Source organism: Felis catus, chromosome D4 (assembly GCF_018350175.1).
Source record: "Felis catus isolate Fca126 chromosome D4, F.catus_Fca126_mat1.0, whole genome shotgun sequence".
Classification (NCBI taxonomy): domain Eukaryota; kingdom Metazoa; phylum Chordata; class Mammalia; order Carnivora; family Felidae; genus Felis; species Felis catus.
In genome coordinates this window covers 13,251,052-13,268,147 of record NC_058380.1, presented here as the reverse complement: position 1 = coordinate 13,268,147, position 17,096 = coordinate 13,251,052, and the positions used below count along the sequence as shown (strand labels likewise).

At 41.3% G+C, this 17,096-nt stretch overlaps 1 protein-coding gene across 11 annotated transcripts in view; it reads left to right on the top strand.

Moving 5' to 3' along the window:
• The window catches only part of TRPM3 (transient receptor potential cation channel subfamily M member 3), an 804,873-nt gene that overhangs the window by 595,930 nt on the left and 191,847 nt on the right, over window positions 1-17,096 (top strand). For 5 of the 11 annotated variants that reach the window (XM_019815754.2, XM_045042771.1, XM_045042772.1 and 2 more), the window contains exon 7: window positions 1,420-1,494. The exons of the other annotated variants lie outside the window; for them this stretch is intronic. In XM_019815754.2, coding sequence (XP_019671313.1) covers window positions 1,420-1,494 — 75 coding nt within the window. The remainder of the gene's footprint in view (window positions 1-1,419; window positions 1,495-17,096) is intronic. 11 annotated transcript variants of the gene reach the window in all.

Below are 17,096 nucleotides of genomic sequence, written 5' to 3'. Positions count from 1 at the left end.
ACAAACTATTAAGAATCCAGAGGAATCCAGAAACTAACTCTTACATTTTGTGCTTCAAGGGATATTTCTTTGTCTTACCCCCAGTGAGTACGTTCTTATGACAAGGCACCTCTGCCAGGTTGTGGGCACTGAGGAATCACCAAGCAATGTTCTGTAACAGTGGATTAAGACCTTACTGTGTCTCTCACAAATTGGCTACCCTCTGCCCAACGACTGCCCCCGATTGAAGCTCCTCTAGGAGTCTGGCTTGATCTTAGGAAGCTGGGGCCTCCATAAATGTTTCCAGGGAAAGAAGAAAGGAGCAGAAACAGAACTGTTAGTGGAATTCTCCTCTGGGGCCTAGATTTGAAATGAGGTACTGGATCATCTCACCCCAGCCTAGCTTGTTTAGTAAATTAACAACTCCAGAGTCTTGATATTACAATTAAATTCACCTCCCAGTTTGGGATAGTATAGACAAATTGGTAAGGAAACCTATTATAATGAAGTGGCTTTGATGACTTTTTCTTTGGATAAATAGGTAGGTAGATACATACATGTATGTATACACAGAAGGATGGAAGGAAGGAAGGAAGGAAGGAAGGAAGGAAGGAAGGAAGGAAGGAAGGAAGGAAGGAAGGAAGGAAAGAAAAGAAAAAAGAAAAGAAAAGAAAAGAAAAGAAAAGAAAAGAAAAGAAAAGAAAAGAAAGAAAAAAGGGATATATATATAAAATACCTATATATACATACGGTTGTGTCTGTGTATCTAATTAGTCATTTTCTTGGCAATGAGAGAAAGAAGAAGGAAATGTAGGGATCTTTTCAGTAAATAATATTGTGCATATTGAATGATATGTTGTCATTGGTTTCAATTATTCTTTAAAAAGAAAAGAAATTAAGTACATTAGCCAGTGGAGGGGAAAAAATACTCCTTGTCAAAAGTAGCTAATCACCTGAGAAGAGGACACATATCTCCAAAAACAAGAAAAAATTAATGTTTTTAAAAGGAAAGAGGGGGCAATCCAGTTCTTGTGCAGTCTTGGAAAACAGCATCGAAAGATTCATAATTATTATTATCATCATGGTACCAACAGCTAACATTTCTAGAGGATCTACAAGGGCTAAGCACTCAACACGGATTGCCTCACTTAACCCTTTGAGCCCCACAACATTCACCTAGGCTGACGCAGAATAATGAGGGATGCTTGCTCCATCCAGCAAAGGGGATGGCTGATTTTAAGAACCCAAACAAGTAGAAGAATGAGAAAATCAGGTATAGCTGCTACAGAGGGCTGTTTGATGCTTTGCAAAAGTCTCAGTGTGCAACTTGGATTGCCATCACATGTATAAATTTATAAACTGGGTGAGTCCGTCTGCTTTAATAAAATGTATATTCAACCATTGGGTTGTAGAAATTTCAAAGATTTTATTTTTTGACAGGATGCCTGCCGTTTTTCTCTCTTGACTCCCGCTTGTTTTATTCATTTTGGGGTAGTTGCCAATTAGACCCAATTGGTAAGTATAATTAATGGACAACATGAATCTCCTCTTAAACCCCAACCAAGAAAATTAACCATAAAACCATTTATTTCCTTTCAAAATTCCTAACGCTCTCTCTCCCTATGACTGCTGTTTATCTCTTTCTAAGACTTCCAACCACATCCGAGATGATGATGATGATGATTCCCTATTATTTATCATCTTAAAATCCCCCATAAAACAGAGGATAAAGATGAGCGTTTCTGGAGGCGCTGGTGTGTTCCAGGCACTAGGCTAGGCGTTTTCATATATACTGCTCTTAATATATGAGCAGAGATCCTTCAATGCAGAGATCCTTCAAGGTAGGGATTATTATCTTCCTTTTTTACAGTTGATGAAACCGCATTTCAGAGTAACTAAGCCCTTGTTCTAAATCCAGTTAGTGGCACAGCATAGCACAAACCAGGCTGATGTGATTCCCAAATCCTTGCTCTTTTCACCCCACAGAAGGAAGCATTATTTCACTCAAAAAGGCACTCCCCTAACATCTTGTTACCTTGGAGGGTTTAGGGGTCTTTATTTCATTCAACAACTGTTTGAACACAAGTTCCACATCATACACGGGTTGAACATCAGTTCAGCTGGAATTCTTCAACAGGAGAACTTTGGGCAGAGGACGGTGGTTAGTGGCAAGATGGTGGAGGAATTCACAGGAGCAACGTGAGGAGGAAGTAGGGCAGGGTGATGGCATGGAGGGTGGGGGTGAAGATAAGCAGAGGAGATCCTGATCGTGTACCCATGGCTACAGTCTTTCTTCATGTGACTCGTGGACTTCCCTTTGTCATCCTATGCCTGAGAATATATGAAGGAGGCTGGGAAGGCAAAGGGACGTTCAATTGTCATCACTGGCATCTTTTTTGATCATTGCACCATGTTCAAATGCATTGGGGTAACCATGACATGAAAATTTCCATCACTGAGCCCATAACTGTTCCATGAGACCAATAGCAGTCAATAAGTTAAGGGTCATAGCAGAACTTCATCCAGGGAGACCTGGAAGTAAGAAATAATGAATTTATATTCTCATAGACTGAAAGCCCTGAGTTCAAACCACATGACCTGAAGAGGATGTTAAACTTCCCCTAGGTGGGTTACATGTATATCAGGGACATTTCATTGCCTTCTGTGGATGCTCTAACCTGTTCAGCCCAATCATTTGGACTTTCTACTACCTGTAGAGTCAACAGAGCAAGTAAAAGACCATCCAAAATATGTATATCAAATTCATGATCAGTTAACTTTGGACTCTGATGACCTGCCATTTTTCAGACGCCCTCAACTGAACGTGTTGTTCAAACTTTTCTCTACTTTTTAAAGAATTTTCCCTCTATAAATCTATAAAAGAATAGATTGTGTGAAAAGGATAATACAGTCTAAACATCTGCCCTCTCTTATCTTTTACAATGGCCTGATACAAGTTGGCTGTCCCTGAAATGTTTGTCATGCTTGGTACTAAAATGTCACTTTGTCCATCAAGACAATAATGGACTCAAAGGAATAATGGTGGGGGAGTAGATCTCATGTTAGTGAAACCTGTGTCTTCGCAGTCTGCCTACCTTGTTTATCTGACTCATTTTCCAATCCAGGCTAAGCAAAAAGCTTTCTCTTTTAGCAAAGAGCTCCTTTCTGCATTAGAATGACTTTGTTCAGGGACTGGGGCAGTTCCTGAATGAGTCCAACAGGGGAGCTATCCACCATTCTGATAAGATCTCTTAGGTTCTTTTACATGCAGGAAAGAATGCTGAGATCTCTTTTCAGATTAGAAAGATGTGGATAGCAAATATTTGGCATTTTGGTCTCAATAGTCAGCAAAATCTGCTGTTATTAGTCAGCCCCATAATAGGTTCCTCTCATGATAGCATAGACCCTCTTGATGTGACCCAACCTCTTCCTTATTCCACTGCTAACCAAAAGTCTTTCTATATGTTTTCATCTGTTGTTTCTCTGGTTTCCCCTTCTTTCATAATTCATGGAGACCTTATGTTCCACCCCTTTTAAGCTACTTGCAATTTCCCCGTAAACGACATGATGACATTCCTCATTGGAGGTGTTTTTCTCCTGTATTGACATTTGCTGAAATTCCAACCTCTTCCAATTCTACTTAAGGACAAAAACCTACACTCCAAGCCTCAGCTTGAAAATCTTCTCTTCTATGAAATCTTATAACACACACACACGCGCGCACGCACGTGCACACACACACACATATTCTTGTAGGCTCAATTATTTGGCATATAATCCATGTTCCCACAGCACTCTGTGTAAGCCTCTGTTGCAGAACTGCCTCTTTTGGTAAAGCGGTGATCTCTATCTGCCTGCACCGTGCTCCGTCACCTGTAGATTGTGAGCTCCTTGTGAGCAGAGTCTGAGTCTTAGTCATTTTTGTCATCCGGCAAACCTAGCACAGTGCCTGGTGTATGCAGGTAGGGGCTCAATAAATTTTTATTGTAAACATCAATAAATGTTTTTCTGGCCTTATTTTTAGCTCTGGTTTCCAGCCCGACATAAAAATGTAATAGACGAGCTTAGATGTTAAAAGCTTCAAAGGAAAGACACATAGTAAAACAGTAACACATAGACAGACTCTGGGCAGATAAATGCACAGGAACATGTACAGGCAAAGACCATCATGAATACTTCTGTCATGGGCATGAAAGTATTTATTCTGGAAATTTGAATTATGATTCTTGTTGAATCATGATTCTTATTAAATCGTTTCCATCTTAGGAACTTAGAGACTTGAAGGATGTGTATTTTTTGGAGCGGCCAAAGCCATCACGGCTCCATTATTTCCATATACACAGAAAAAGAAGTAAGTATTGATCTTCCCCCACTTATTTAAAGTGATAATTGCCTATGGCTGCTTTTCAGTCTAGATTAGGATCAACCATTCAGTAAAAATGCATAGCTACCTTTAGGAAGTTAGGCTAACATAAAATAAATGGCAGAACTTGTGCTGACTGGCTGACTGAGTACTTTTCTGCCATAATCAACAATTTTACTGTGGGATATATTTAGAGAGGATAAGGTATCTCACTCTCTAGGGTTCTAAAAGAAAGTGGACTGAGATTTTAATTTGCTTGAGGTGATTAAGGCCAGGGAATTTGTCACGAGACCCTTCAAAGCCCCTTTCCCAGAATTTAAAATAATTTGCCTTCAAATAGTGTTTGAATCATTTCACACCAGTGACACTGATGGCTGTAAAAGTGAAATGTATTTCATATAGGCTTGAAGAGTGACCAGAATTGTGCTCCCAAGATGTCAGCAATAAAATTGTCATAGATTCTAACAGAATAAAAATCTTTTAACCTTAAACCCTTGGCTCAAGATATTAACCTCTGAGGAAAAAAAAAAAACAAAAAAAAACAAAAACAGGAGACTAGAGACGTTATTCCGTAATACCGGCCAAATAGGCGAACTTTTTTTTTTCTTTTTTGGCATCCAGAGCTGAAACAAGCAAGCAGCTCTTCCCCTTACTGAACAGGCTGTTCCTGTTCTTTGAGCAGGGTCAGATTTCAAAAGCTGCCTTGAGTTCCACAGGCTGCAGCCCTGTAGGCAAATGCTGAAGTCCTAGATCTCAGGCAGAGGAATCAACAGTTCTTGCTGGCTAATGAGCCTGGGCATCTTCACGACCACACGGGGTTCTGTGGGCAATTCCTGCTGGAATGAGGGAGGATGAAAAAACAGGTGTGCCTTTGCTAACACGGGGGACTGAGGATTGAAGAGTCAGCTCTTCTGGTCATCAAACAAACCTGAGCTGAACCTTTCCTCATTAGCCACATTTCTTCCACCCAGAGGGAGAACACAGGAAGTGAGTTCTGACTCAGGTGCACATCAGAATTTATTAGGAAATCGTGGTGGGGGGGGGGGAGGGGGGATTCTGAAAGAAGTAACAACTAACGTGGCCAGCCCGCACCATCAGGAGACTGGGGACAAGTAGAAAGTTCTCTTCTCCCTTGTATTTCCGTTCTTAGATTCTGTTTGCAGGTCGTGCATGGAGCAGGATTTGTTTGGTCCTGTCAACTTACTTGTTTCCATTATTCAGGTAATAAGAACCGTTACAGTGAGTATGAATTATGGTTCATAAACTTAGGTAGGTAGGAAATGTTGCATAATAAAAATTTTCCTTAAATCAAATAAATCCAATTCTAAGCTCCCTTTCCATCTCGTTTTGGTGAATTCAATCTCAGTTTTTATTGTGTCTCTCTTTCCCTCCCACTCCTCCTAATGTCCTCCCTCTGACTCCTCCCCTTCTCCCCTTCCTTTCCCATCTTCTCCCCCTCTCAGCTGCCCCCTCCCTCCCTCTCTCTCTCTCTCTCTCTCTCTCTCTCTCTCTCTCTCTCTCTCTCTCGTATAGTGTACCTGGGAAATTGGGAAGAGGCCTCTTATTTTCCCTCAGCCAAGGTAACCATTGGTACTGGAACTGCCCAAGTCTGCGGGGTCCCCCACCCCACCGCCCCCACCCCCAGGCCAGGCAGAAGGTTCTGGTGCTCCAGTGCTGAGTGCAGCACCAGGGTGCACTTCATAGCAGTCCCCTTCAGGCCAGGTGTCTGTGCTCATCCCACCCTCCTGGAGCTTGCATTTGGGTTGAAGGAAACCAAAAATAAGTAAAATATGTAGTGTATTGGGTAGGAATAAGTGTCAGGGAGAGAAGGAAGGCAGAGAGGCCAAAAAGGGGAGTGTAAGGAGGAGGTTGCATTTTTAAATAGAGTGGTGGAGAAGGCCTCACTGGAAAGGGGACACTTGAGTGAAGACTTTAGGAAGTGAGGGAGCAGAGTATGTGACATATGGGGGACAACCATTGCTGGCAGAAGGAATAGCAGTGAAAAGGCACTGAGGCAGGAATGTGGGCTACATGATCAGAGAACATCAGGAGGAGCCTGTGTGGCCATGTGGAAGGAAAGGGAGCAGAGGAGTAGGAGAGGAGTCCAGGGAAGGAATGAGGGCCAGATCCAATGAGGAGGGTAAGAACTTCTATACTTGCCCTGTGTGCAATAGTAGCTTGCAGAGTTTTGAGCAAAGGAAGAAGTGTTCTTGTATGTTTCAACAGCATCACCCCACCTACTGAGTTGAGTAGCCTACATAGGGAGCAGGTGTGAAAGCAGAAACAGCAGTGAAGAGACCATGGCAAGAATCCAGACAAAAGCTGGCAGTGCTTAGACTAGGTGTATAATTCAGGCTATAATTTGAAGGCAGAGCAAGCAAGATTTACCATTACATGTGATACAAGGTGTGAGAGGGACAGATGAATCCAAGGTGACTCCCAGTTTGGGGGACTGACCAGCTAGAAGAATGCACTGCCATGTATTCAGATGGGGAAGACTGGGGAGGAGGGTGGAAGGTAGAGACAATATCAGGAGCTTACCTTTGGGTGCGTCTTATCTGAGCTATCCCATGGCACTGCGGCCATGTCGAGAGGAGCAAGGTTGGGCAAGACTGAAGCTCAGTGCAGATAGTGGTCTGGAGATATAAATAGGGAAGTCGCCCATGTCTGGCCAGTGTAAAAAACCATGTGAGTGGGTGAGATCATCCAGGGTGAGTGAGGAGAGGAGACAAGGAAACAGCAGAGGACCAAGAACTGAATCAGTCCTTCTACCAGAGGTCAGGGAGGTGAGAAGGCACCAGCAGTGATGAAGAAGGAGGAGCTAGTGAAGTAAGGAGAGGGAGCTTCTGGAATCCAAATGAAGAGCATATTTCCAAGAGGAAGCCATGGCCAACTGTATAAATGCTTTTGATGGGTCAAGTAAGATGAAACCTGCGAACTGACCATCGGGATATTGCGAGTCCCTTCTCCCTGTCTCATCCCATCCCATCTCTACCCATCAGAGACACTTGCCTTGTCTTCTTTCTCTTTAAGACATTAATGAGCTTAGGTTTTTAACAAAAGCCATCCAGAGAGCTCATCTTCAGGCCAGCAATGCCAACTTTCCCTGAGAAAACACAGCCCAGTGGGCCCTTTTGGAAATAAGGAGAAGGAAAAATAAATGGAAAACAAAATATGAATTAGTAACTCAGTAAATGATCCTGTTAGACAGAAAATACATTATTTGCTTTTAGGCCACATACCAAGTAGAGGGTATATTCAATATAGGTAAATAATTTTCAGCAGTACAGTGAATCCCCTACTGAAAGAGGATGAAGTGGGAAGCTATTCATTTTTAAAGAGTTGGTTCTAGGGGATGAACTAGGGGAACTGGTTCTAGGGGAAGAAGAGCACATAACTTCCAGTAAGGGCAATGCTACATCAATCACATACAACTGAACTGCATGTCACCGCTTGGCTTACACAGCTTTCCAGCTTGGTTAGCTTCTCATTGATCATAGATGTACTCAAGCTTGGCAGACTAACAGATGTTGCTTCATAGGAATCATTTTTATCACAGTAGTTAGACCCAAAGGTTGGCAAACTACAGCCCATGGGCCAAATCCAGCCTGCCATCTGTCTTTGTAAATAAAGCTTTATTGGAACACGGCCATGTCCATGCTCATTCTTTTATGTACCATCTATGGCTGCCTTCAACCAACAGTGACAGAGTTGAGGACTTACAGCAGAGGTTGTCTGTCCTGCAAACCTGAAAATACTATCTGGCCTTTTGCAGAAAAAGTTTGCAGGCTCCTGATTTAGATTTAGATTTGTTCCAGGGAACAAAACATAGATGTTTCAGTCCTACTCCATGGGCTCTCATCTTAATTTACTGCAAGGGACACATCTTAGATTCCACTTCTTTTCATAGTTGGAAGTCTCCTCTACTTATAGCTTAATGCTGGGGCAGCGGTTCTGGTCCATTGGGCCACTGGCAATAGCATCACCTGGGAACTTGTTAGAAATGCACATTCTCAAGTCCCATTTGAGACCTACTTGTCAGAAGCTCTGGGAAGGTGTGCAGCGGGGTGTTCTCGAACTGCTCCCCAGGAAATTCTGATACATGCTAAACTCAAGAGCTGTGTGCTACAGCAGACTCTGATCAGAAGAGCTGAGACCTTGACATGGGCATTTCTGCACACCCCTTCCAGTGATAGTTTTCAATGCACAAACTAAGTCTTTGCACATTAGAATTAGGGTTTTGAGAACAGTCCTTAGATTGCCACTTTCTTATATATAACATTAGGAGAGCCCATCTTCTAGAATGATGGTATTAGCACTTATCATTGCAGTCAAATGGTTCTTGGTGGCAGAGTAGGAATAAGCCAAGTGTCTGTTTTCACATGAACATGACAGAGTAGGATAATGACTGAGTGATTAAGGACCCAAAGTACCATTGGATGCCCTTGGGCCATGACTATCTGCTGATTCCTCATTGTGGCCCTCCAGTATGTTTAAGTGATAGAATGTAACGAGGCATTTACTTATAAGAGAGAAAAGTAGAAGGGATTTATTTTCAGCACCATCAAGGATATGCTAGAATGAGAAAAACTTTAAATCAATATTCTCCCCCTACAGGATTTATGCAGGAGCTGCTGTGTTATAGTTGCTGTTTTCCTTTGCTTAATGATCTAATCCCTCCCTGGAGCTTCATCCTTTTGAGTACCTAAGGGAAGGAATATCTCTGATAATGAATAGCTGTGGTTTAGATGGAGCTGGAAACCTGCTCCCAGGGAATCAGAGAGGGGTAGCAGTGAGTCTTGGCCTTATTAAGCCCGGAAGAGAGGCAAAAAGGGGACAGTGAACAAACTCAGGCCCCTTTCTAAATATCTGACGTTGGCATCCATTTTTAAAATTTTTCAGAAATGAATTTGGAACTCTGAGGCATGAGAAAGATAGAGCGACCATTGTACTAGTTTGTCCAGGACTAGATCTGGTTTATACTAGTCATCCCAGCATAACTATTAACGATTGACGACCCTTTCATTTGCAAAAGTGTCCTGGTATTTGTATGATAAAACAAATGGTCACCTTAGTGAGAGACGACCCAGTAAGAGTGCAAATAGTGTAGACCCAGTTTCGATACTCAGTTTACTCTCTGTGCCTCAGTTTATTTAAGTGTAAACTGAGATTTAAAATCTTTCTATCATAGGATTGTTGAGCATGTTGCGTAAGCATGTGCAACCCGCCTGGCTGCTGCCCAACACCTGGCAGGTGCTCAGCAACTGCTTGTTCCCCGAAGAGAAAAAAAAAACTGCCTTCAGCCAGTTGGCGGAGTGGACTTCACTATGAGAGATCATTCACTGCAACCCAGAAATTCATAAGCAGCCTTGTTTTGGCACCATTTGTAACTAGGTTTTTTAACATATTGGAATTGTCATTTCCTTGTGAGGAGCTATAAAAACATAAAGAAGGGGTGCCTGGGTGGCTCAATCCATGAAGCGTCTGACCTCTGCTCAGGTCATAATCTCATGGTTCATGAGTTTGAGTCCCGCGTTGGACTCTGTGCTGACAGCTCAGAGCCTGGAGCCTGCTTCAGATTCTGTGACCCCTCTCTCCCTGCCCTTCCCCTGCTCATGCTCTTGCTCTCTCTCTCTCTCAAAAATAAATAAACATTAAAAAGTTTTTTAAAAAACATTTAAAAAATGTCTGCTAGAGAAGGCCATCTTTGCACTTGAAAAATGATCTCACATCACAAATTTGAACCAGAGGCTCAAGTTTGTTGGGTGTTCTGATGCTAAGTGAATACAAGCAAGAGAAATAACAGTATTATAATTCATGGTGTTAGAGCTTGAGAAAGTCTAATACATTATACTTCACCCTTGATGGAACAAGATTGAAACTGACTGAGAGTTGGACACCAGAGTCAGGCAGATGGAGATCAAAACATAATTTTTATTAATGGTGAAGTTATTGGAAATAATGACTTAGTGTGAGGGCCAAATGGGTTTGCCTTTTTCAGCCTCCAGACAGCCAACCAGAAAAGAAATCTGTGTCTACAAAAGACACCTTTACTAATAGCATTGACTGACATTGGTCCATGGAGGACAAGGAACAAAGAAGCTCAGCTCTCTTCAGTGGGAGACTAGTAGTGGATTTGTTCTATCTCACCAAGAAACATAGACATTAGTCACCCCCAATCAAGTTGCTCAGTTTTACATGTGGAGAGGAGTAAGGGAAGGACAAGGGGCTAGATATGTTCCACTAATGGAGCTCCATCCACACGGAACTTGAAACCAGAGGAAAGAAGTTTCCTCATGTTGTCATCCATATTTCCCACTGAGTATTTAGTCATGATAAAGATTTGAACAGACTGGGCTTGACACATTGTCTTTTAGAAAAGATGCCCAGACAGTCAAATAAAAATTTATCACTTCTCCCAACTGCTGGTCAGAAATTGGACTAAATACTATTACTAGATGTCAAACAATTAGTACCCTTCCTTTGTCTCATATAGGATAATGGCAGTCAGTTAGTTTAATAACCTTGGTGGTGAATGAAGGTCACTTCTAGCCAACAGCACCGTAGCTGCTGCTGAATCATATCAATCACCTCAGAGAAAACAGAATTATGTTTCCATTTCAGTCACGTAGTTCCCTATTCATTTCATGTGGAGGAAGTAATAGCTTTCATGGATATCGTTCCAGCAAAGGGAAGAATGTAAACCTTTGTTTACGTCTTTCCCCTCCCAGTGGCCAGGACACGTTGTCACTCCAGCTGGGCCCAATTCTGAGAAACAATGAGACTTCAATTTAAAAGGACAAGACAGCTGAACCGAAATTGGCTATTTGAGTCGCTAAGAATCTGGACTCTTCCAGACCTAATCCAAATGGACAAGTGAAATGTGAGCACCGGCCCAGGTGACTCAGCAGCAACTTCTCTAGGTCTCTGACCACTGCTGAGGCCGGGTAGTTAAGGTGTGTGAAAGGACACGATGGGGCCACTTAAATGGCTGTCGTGTCAACTGTCAGAAATACACATCGATAGTATTGAGATACGGTACTCGGTCCCTGTATAACCACCAATTTATTCCCGTCCCTTCAACTGTGCTAGTCCCAAGGCACTGAGTCCTGAGGCTCTGTACATTTTAATTTTGTTTTATTTCACAATTATCGAAACCACCTTCTACATGTGAGGCACTTTTGACACCAGGATGTTGCCTAAAGGGGGGGGGGCAGGGGTCTGTTCAAGAAGTTTAAATTTAGTGGATGAAACTTTCATTAAAGCAAGGCAGAATAAAATAACTGCCAAAACATAGATAAAAGAAAAAAAAATCAGCAACAGGCTACAAAGGAATGAGTGATTAACACTACCTAAGGGAGTTAAGAAATACCTCAGCAATTAGTAACATTTAAAGTAGACTCTGAAGATTGCTTTGGGGTCTCTGAGAGGCCACAATAAAGAGTACCTGCCTTTCTCATCGAAATTCTGAACAATCTCAGAAATAAAAAAAAGTACTTGATGAAACTCACAATACCAGTTTTTGTTGGACAAGTTAGCAGGCATGGCTTTAAGACCATTGGCCAAGTGGGTTTAATGGCTCCCCCAGATCTGGCAGAATCCCATAGTGAGCCTTTACCCCCACCCCTCATGCCTCACCAACATACCTTTAGGGGCAGAGCCCCCGGAGAAGCTGGGAGACCTCACTCTTCCTCGTGAAACTGGGAGTGGGGAGAGATACTCCCCTCTGAAAATTTGGATGGCTAGGAGGAAGTGAAAGCAGAATCCTAGCTGGCAGATCATGAAGATAGTCTGATGAGACCAGAATTAAGGTGAACAGAAGATCTGGAGGGAGATGAGGCTACAGATGAAGGTTGGGCTAGAACACGGGGAGCCTCGCCTGTCACGTGAAAAGTGTGGACTTTTGTCTGTAAGCAAGGAGAACCCATTAAAGATGGCTACAGAGAAGACTTTATTTATGATGATAACTAGCCGGTGGTGATTGCTGTGGAGGCAGGGAAATAAGGCAGGAAGCACTTCGGGAATGAGCCAATGAATGAACATAAAACCCTAGGCATCTGGGAAAATTCCCGATTTCATGAAAATTTAAATCAGATCTCAGTGCCCTGGATCTCAGGCCAGTTGATTGAGGGGAAGTGGCTCACGTCAGAAAATATCTAAAAATTTCTGTGGAAATAATTACATTGTCATTTAACCTATAAGAAATCAGGATTGGGGCACCTAGGTGGCTCAGTCGGATTAGTGGCTGATTCTTGATTTTGGCTAAGGTCACAATTTCACAGTTGTGACGTGGAGCCCTGCTTCGGGCTCCTTGCTGGGTATGGAGCCTGCTTAATATTCTCTCTTTCTCCCTCTCCTTCTGCCTGCTTCTCTCTCTCTCTCTCTCTCTCTCTCTCTCTCTCTCTCTCTCTCTCTCTCTCTCTCAAAAACAAAAATAAGAAAATAAAGAAAAAAGAAATCAGGGTATACTTGATAGTAATTCAGTATCCTGCCTTTTATACCCCAAGTTTTAGTGAGCAACTACTATGTGTAGTAGCAACGACTATGTGCATGCCATGTAGGGAATACAAAGATATACCCACCTAATAGAGAAAAGAGGTGTCCAAACATATAATTAATGAGAGAAAACTTCAAGAGATAGGAAAGGCACTATGAGAAAGTTTTAATGCCTTTTATGCCAAAGTAATTGATAAACAAATTTTAAAAATCTCTTCATTGGCATGGGCTTAAAAAAAAAGAAAATGCTATGAGGCAACACAAGTGAGAATTATTAATTCTGCCTGGTGGGTAAAAGGGGGGAAGGGGCTCAGGAAGGCTTGTCTTTGAACCTGGAAACTGCAGGATGAGTGTAAGTTCCTCACAGAGAGTAAGTCAAAAAGAACATTCCTTGAAGAGAGAAAAGAACTTTTCACATTTGGGGGAGGAAAACATAATTGTTATAAGGGGAGGATGGGCATAGTATTATAAAGTCAAAGGAGTTAGAACCACTCTGATTACCTTACATCTGAGAAGGCAAAGGATGCCTTTTGATGTGGGTTTGAACAGAGTAGAAACTAAGAAGACTTTAGCTTTGTTTGGGCGAGTTTTCTTGTAGACTTAGATCAATTACATTAAAACATTCAGCCTGCAAACAATGGCCTCAAAGAAAACGCTGGCTCTTTCCTTTTATGAAAGTAATACTTGCACCACAGCCCATGGGATCGGCTGTTCCTTTTCTATTGAAATGATTCACATAGAATGTTACTTGGATGTCCCGGGAATATATGAACATTAATAGCAGGATATTTCAATCAGAACTGGCTTGCCGTAAGGGAATAACTGTTTCCCATTGACTAAGTCAAAAGCCAAGTTAGTTTATTAGCATATAATATACTTGGAGTCAGTTTATGGATTTTGTTATTTGGCATTTACATCTTTGTCCAAACCACAAAACTCAAATGGCTTAACAAGCTGATTGAAGCACCCAGAAGAGGCCACGGTAGAAGGCATTTGGGGAGTGATACAAAAAGTCACCTAACCACCCCCCCTCCCCCCGCGAGAAAGAATCACCTACCCCAAAACAAATAGTTTTAGCTTTTTGGATACAAGATAAAAAAAAAATTTGTCTTCCTCAGCATATTATTATTGGTCTGCATGAGAGGACATTCAAACTTTGGAAAAACATGTTTCAAATTATTTGTCAACTCCTCCTTTTGGTTTAAGTATATGAAGCGCATTTATTTTTCTGTTATCCTCATGAATATTTATACACATTTAAATGGGAAATCTTTTATAAGCTTAATATAAATAAGAATCTTTTAAATTTTTTTAATGTTTATTTATTTTTGAGAGAGAGAGAGACAGAGACAGAGACAGAGATGCAGAATCTGAATCAGGCTCCAGGCTCCAAGCTGTCAGCACAGAGCCCCATACGGGGCTTGAACCCATGAGCTGTGAGCCCATGACCTGAGCAGAAGTCAGACACTCAACCGACTGAGCCCCCCAGGTGCCCGTAAATAAGAATCTTTATATTTGTGTTTGTTTAACCATGTAGTTCTTAAATGCCAGACTCTGTTCTGTGTGTTTTATAAATAATTATAATATTCATATATTATTTTATAACATATAATATTATATAAGTTTATATAAAATATATTTATATAAATATAAATTATAGTTTATATGACTTAGATAATTTATATATAAATTACAAATAAATAACATATATAATATACATTTAAATATATATTTAAATAAATGATCTCTCTCTCTTTCTCTCTTACACACACACACCCTTCCTTCCCTCTCACTCAGGCCACATGATCCCTTCTCTGTGGTATCCTCTGCCCCCTTTCTTCCTTTCTCATGGTCTTCTTCCCTTGTTTAATCACCCACCCATTGTCCTACCAGAGCCTCAGCTAATAGAGAAGCTTCACTCTCCACCAACCCACTTTCCGGAAACTCACTTCAGGCCTTGGGTTTCCACTCCAATTCCAGAAAGGCAAATGTGACCCGTTGCAGGTCTGGAACCCACCTCTAGTCCAACCAGCTTTAAAAGAAGCCAAACAAGGCAGACCTGTGGACAGGTCAACTCCTCGGAAAGGGAGTGTGGACAGGGAGGGCATGACCAGTGTTTCCAGTACGCGTGCCACAGTGATGCCTTTGCATGACTTACAGGATCCACATTTCATCCACTCATCCACTGTCTCCGTCTGTCCTTGGTCCTCTGGTTACCAGACAGAAAATCGAAGCAAGGCAATCTCTAAAATGAAAGCCAGGTGGTAGGAGCTAGTACAGGACTCCTGTGAAAATACGCATTGATAATACGCAAAATAGATGAGTTCAACGGTATTGAAAACAAGCTGGACAAAAAGGGGTTTGCAGTATTCATCAATAGCTTTTGCATTCACTGTCCCCGGGAGAAGAAATGCTACACCATAGGTTTTTAATCTTTTATCACCAGGAAAGGCATTGCCGTTAATTCAAACTCTGTATCTTTAGGGTTTTAACAACTGCCTATCTCCAGACAAATTTGCTGAGATTTTAGATGGCAAGATAAAATATACATGTGTGTTTATTCTGGTATACTGGTGTGTTTATTAGCTGTAAATATGGAAGGACTACATGGAGGGGGTCCATTAAGCTAAATATCAGTAAGGGAGTTGCCATAAGGATCACTGATAACAGGAGAGGATGTTTAAGAAATTCACATTATGTTCCCCCTGCCTAGTCCTAAAGCGAATTGGAAATTTGTACATTGGGAAGTCTCAGCCTTAAGGAAAGTCCCCAGCCATCTTTCAAGGAATTTCCTTCCCGCTTGACAACCATAAGTATCCAGAAGTGAAGCGTCTTGTTGCATGTGGCTTTATTTCTACTGCCTAATAGTTTGTGTGGTACTTGATATTCCCAGATGCTTTCCTAAGCATTAGGTGCAGAATTATAGTGATGAAAAGGTATAGTAATAATAATGACAAACGGGATTGATTTGCAATGGGTTTGGCATTCACCAATTGGTTACCTCACCAGGATTCGCTAAAAGATAATTGGGTTCATTACCCATTTCCAAGTAAGGCCAGACTCACACCAGTTATAGTTCTGTTGTCTGGAATAGATAGCATATTCTACCTCTAAAACATGAAGGCAATATCCAAAACATCTGCCTCCATAGAAGAACTGCAAAGATATTCTACTTAAAATGAAACGTATTCTTTTCTTGTCAACCCCTAGATATTTTCTTGGTCTTGCTCTGTTCCTTGGTAGCTTAAAGATTTCCAATCATTTTTTCTTTTATAAAATACAGCATATAAAAATATTCTCTTTCTGGATAATAATATCCTATCATTGTACCTGAATATTCATGTGTTATGAATCTTCCTAATTAAACTTAACAAACAAGAATAGTTTTAAGTGTTGTCACTTGAACACAAGTGATTACCAGATTTACATACTTTTCACAAATCTATCTCCAATTTCTCAGACCAGAGAAAAGATTCACTAAATCGACAAGAACATGAAGAATCTCAATCTGAAAGTATCTGTTGAAAGTTGTGGTATTATGCAGTTTTATGCAAACTTCAGCCATTATTTCTCAAGTAGGTAGCAAATTAGTGTCCATTAAAATGAGGCAAATAGCTTACTGCTTCTCTTCCCATCACTATAGTAATTGCTAATGTCCCCGAAGTCTGTGCAAGGTTCTGTTTGGAAAAGTGCAAGACCTTAGGAAGTTGCTGAGTTTTTATGACCTCATTATGTAGTCCAAATACAGGAGATAATGGCCAATGTTCTGTTGGTAGAGTCAGCCACTGAACCAAAGACCAGGCTGTTCAAGTGGGAAGTTGGATGAAGGGGGCACATTCAATGTTTTATAATTTTAAGCAAATTTTAATTATGCAAATTAAAAATTGTGAAACGTAAAATATACTGGTAAAGTCTTACTATATGCATAGTTTCAAAGCATGTGAATTCTCCACACAAACTTCTAAATCATCAAGAATCACATACTCCCACAGCTGACAAGGCCAGTGAATTAGTTATGTTCATGTTATTGCTACGCAACTTTAGGGGTTGAGAGAAATGCTCACCCACCATTAACAGTCTCAGTCTTGAATGCATTAAAACCTTTGGGAAGTCATTTCTCACATAAAGTTTGAGCCCTCCTTTCACAGATCACACGATCTGTGGCCTAGGTCATTACAACCTACCTAAGATCAACCTTCTATACTCCATCTCCATATAAATATGAACCATTGTCCAATAGCAAATTATTCCTTAGGAC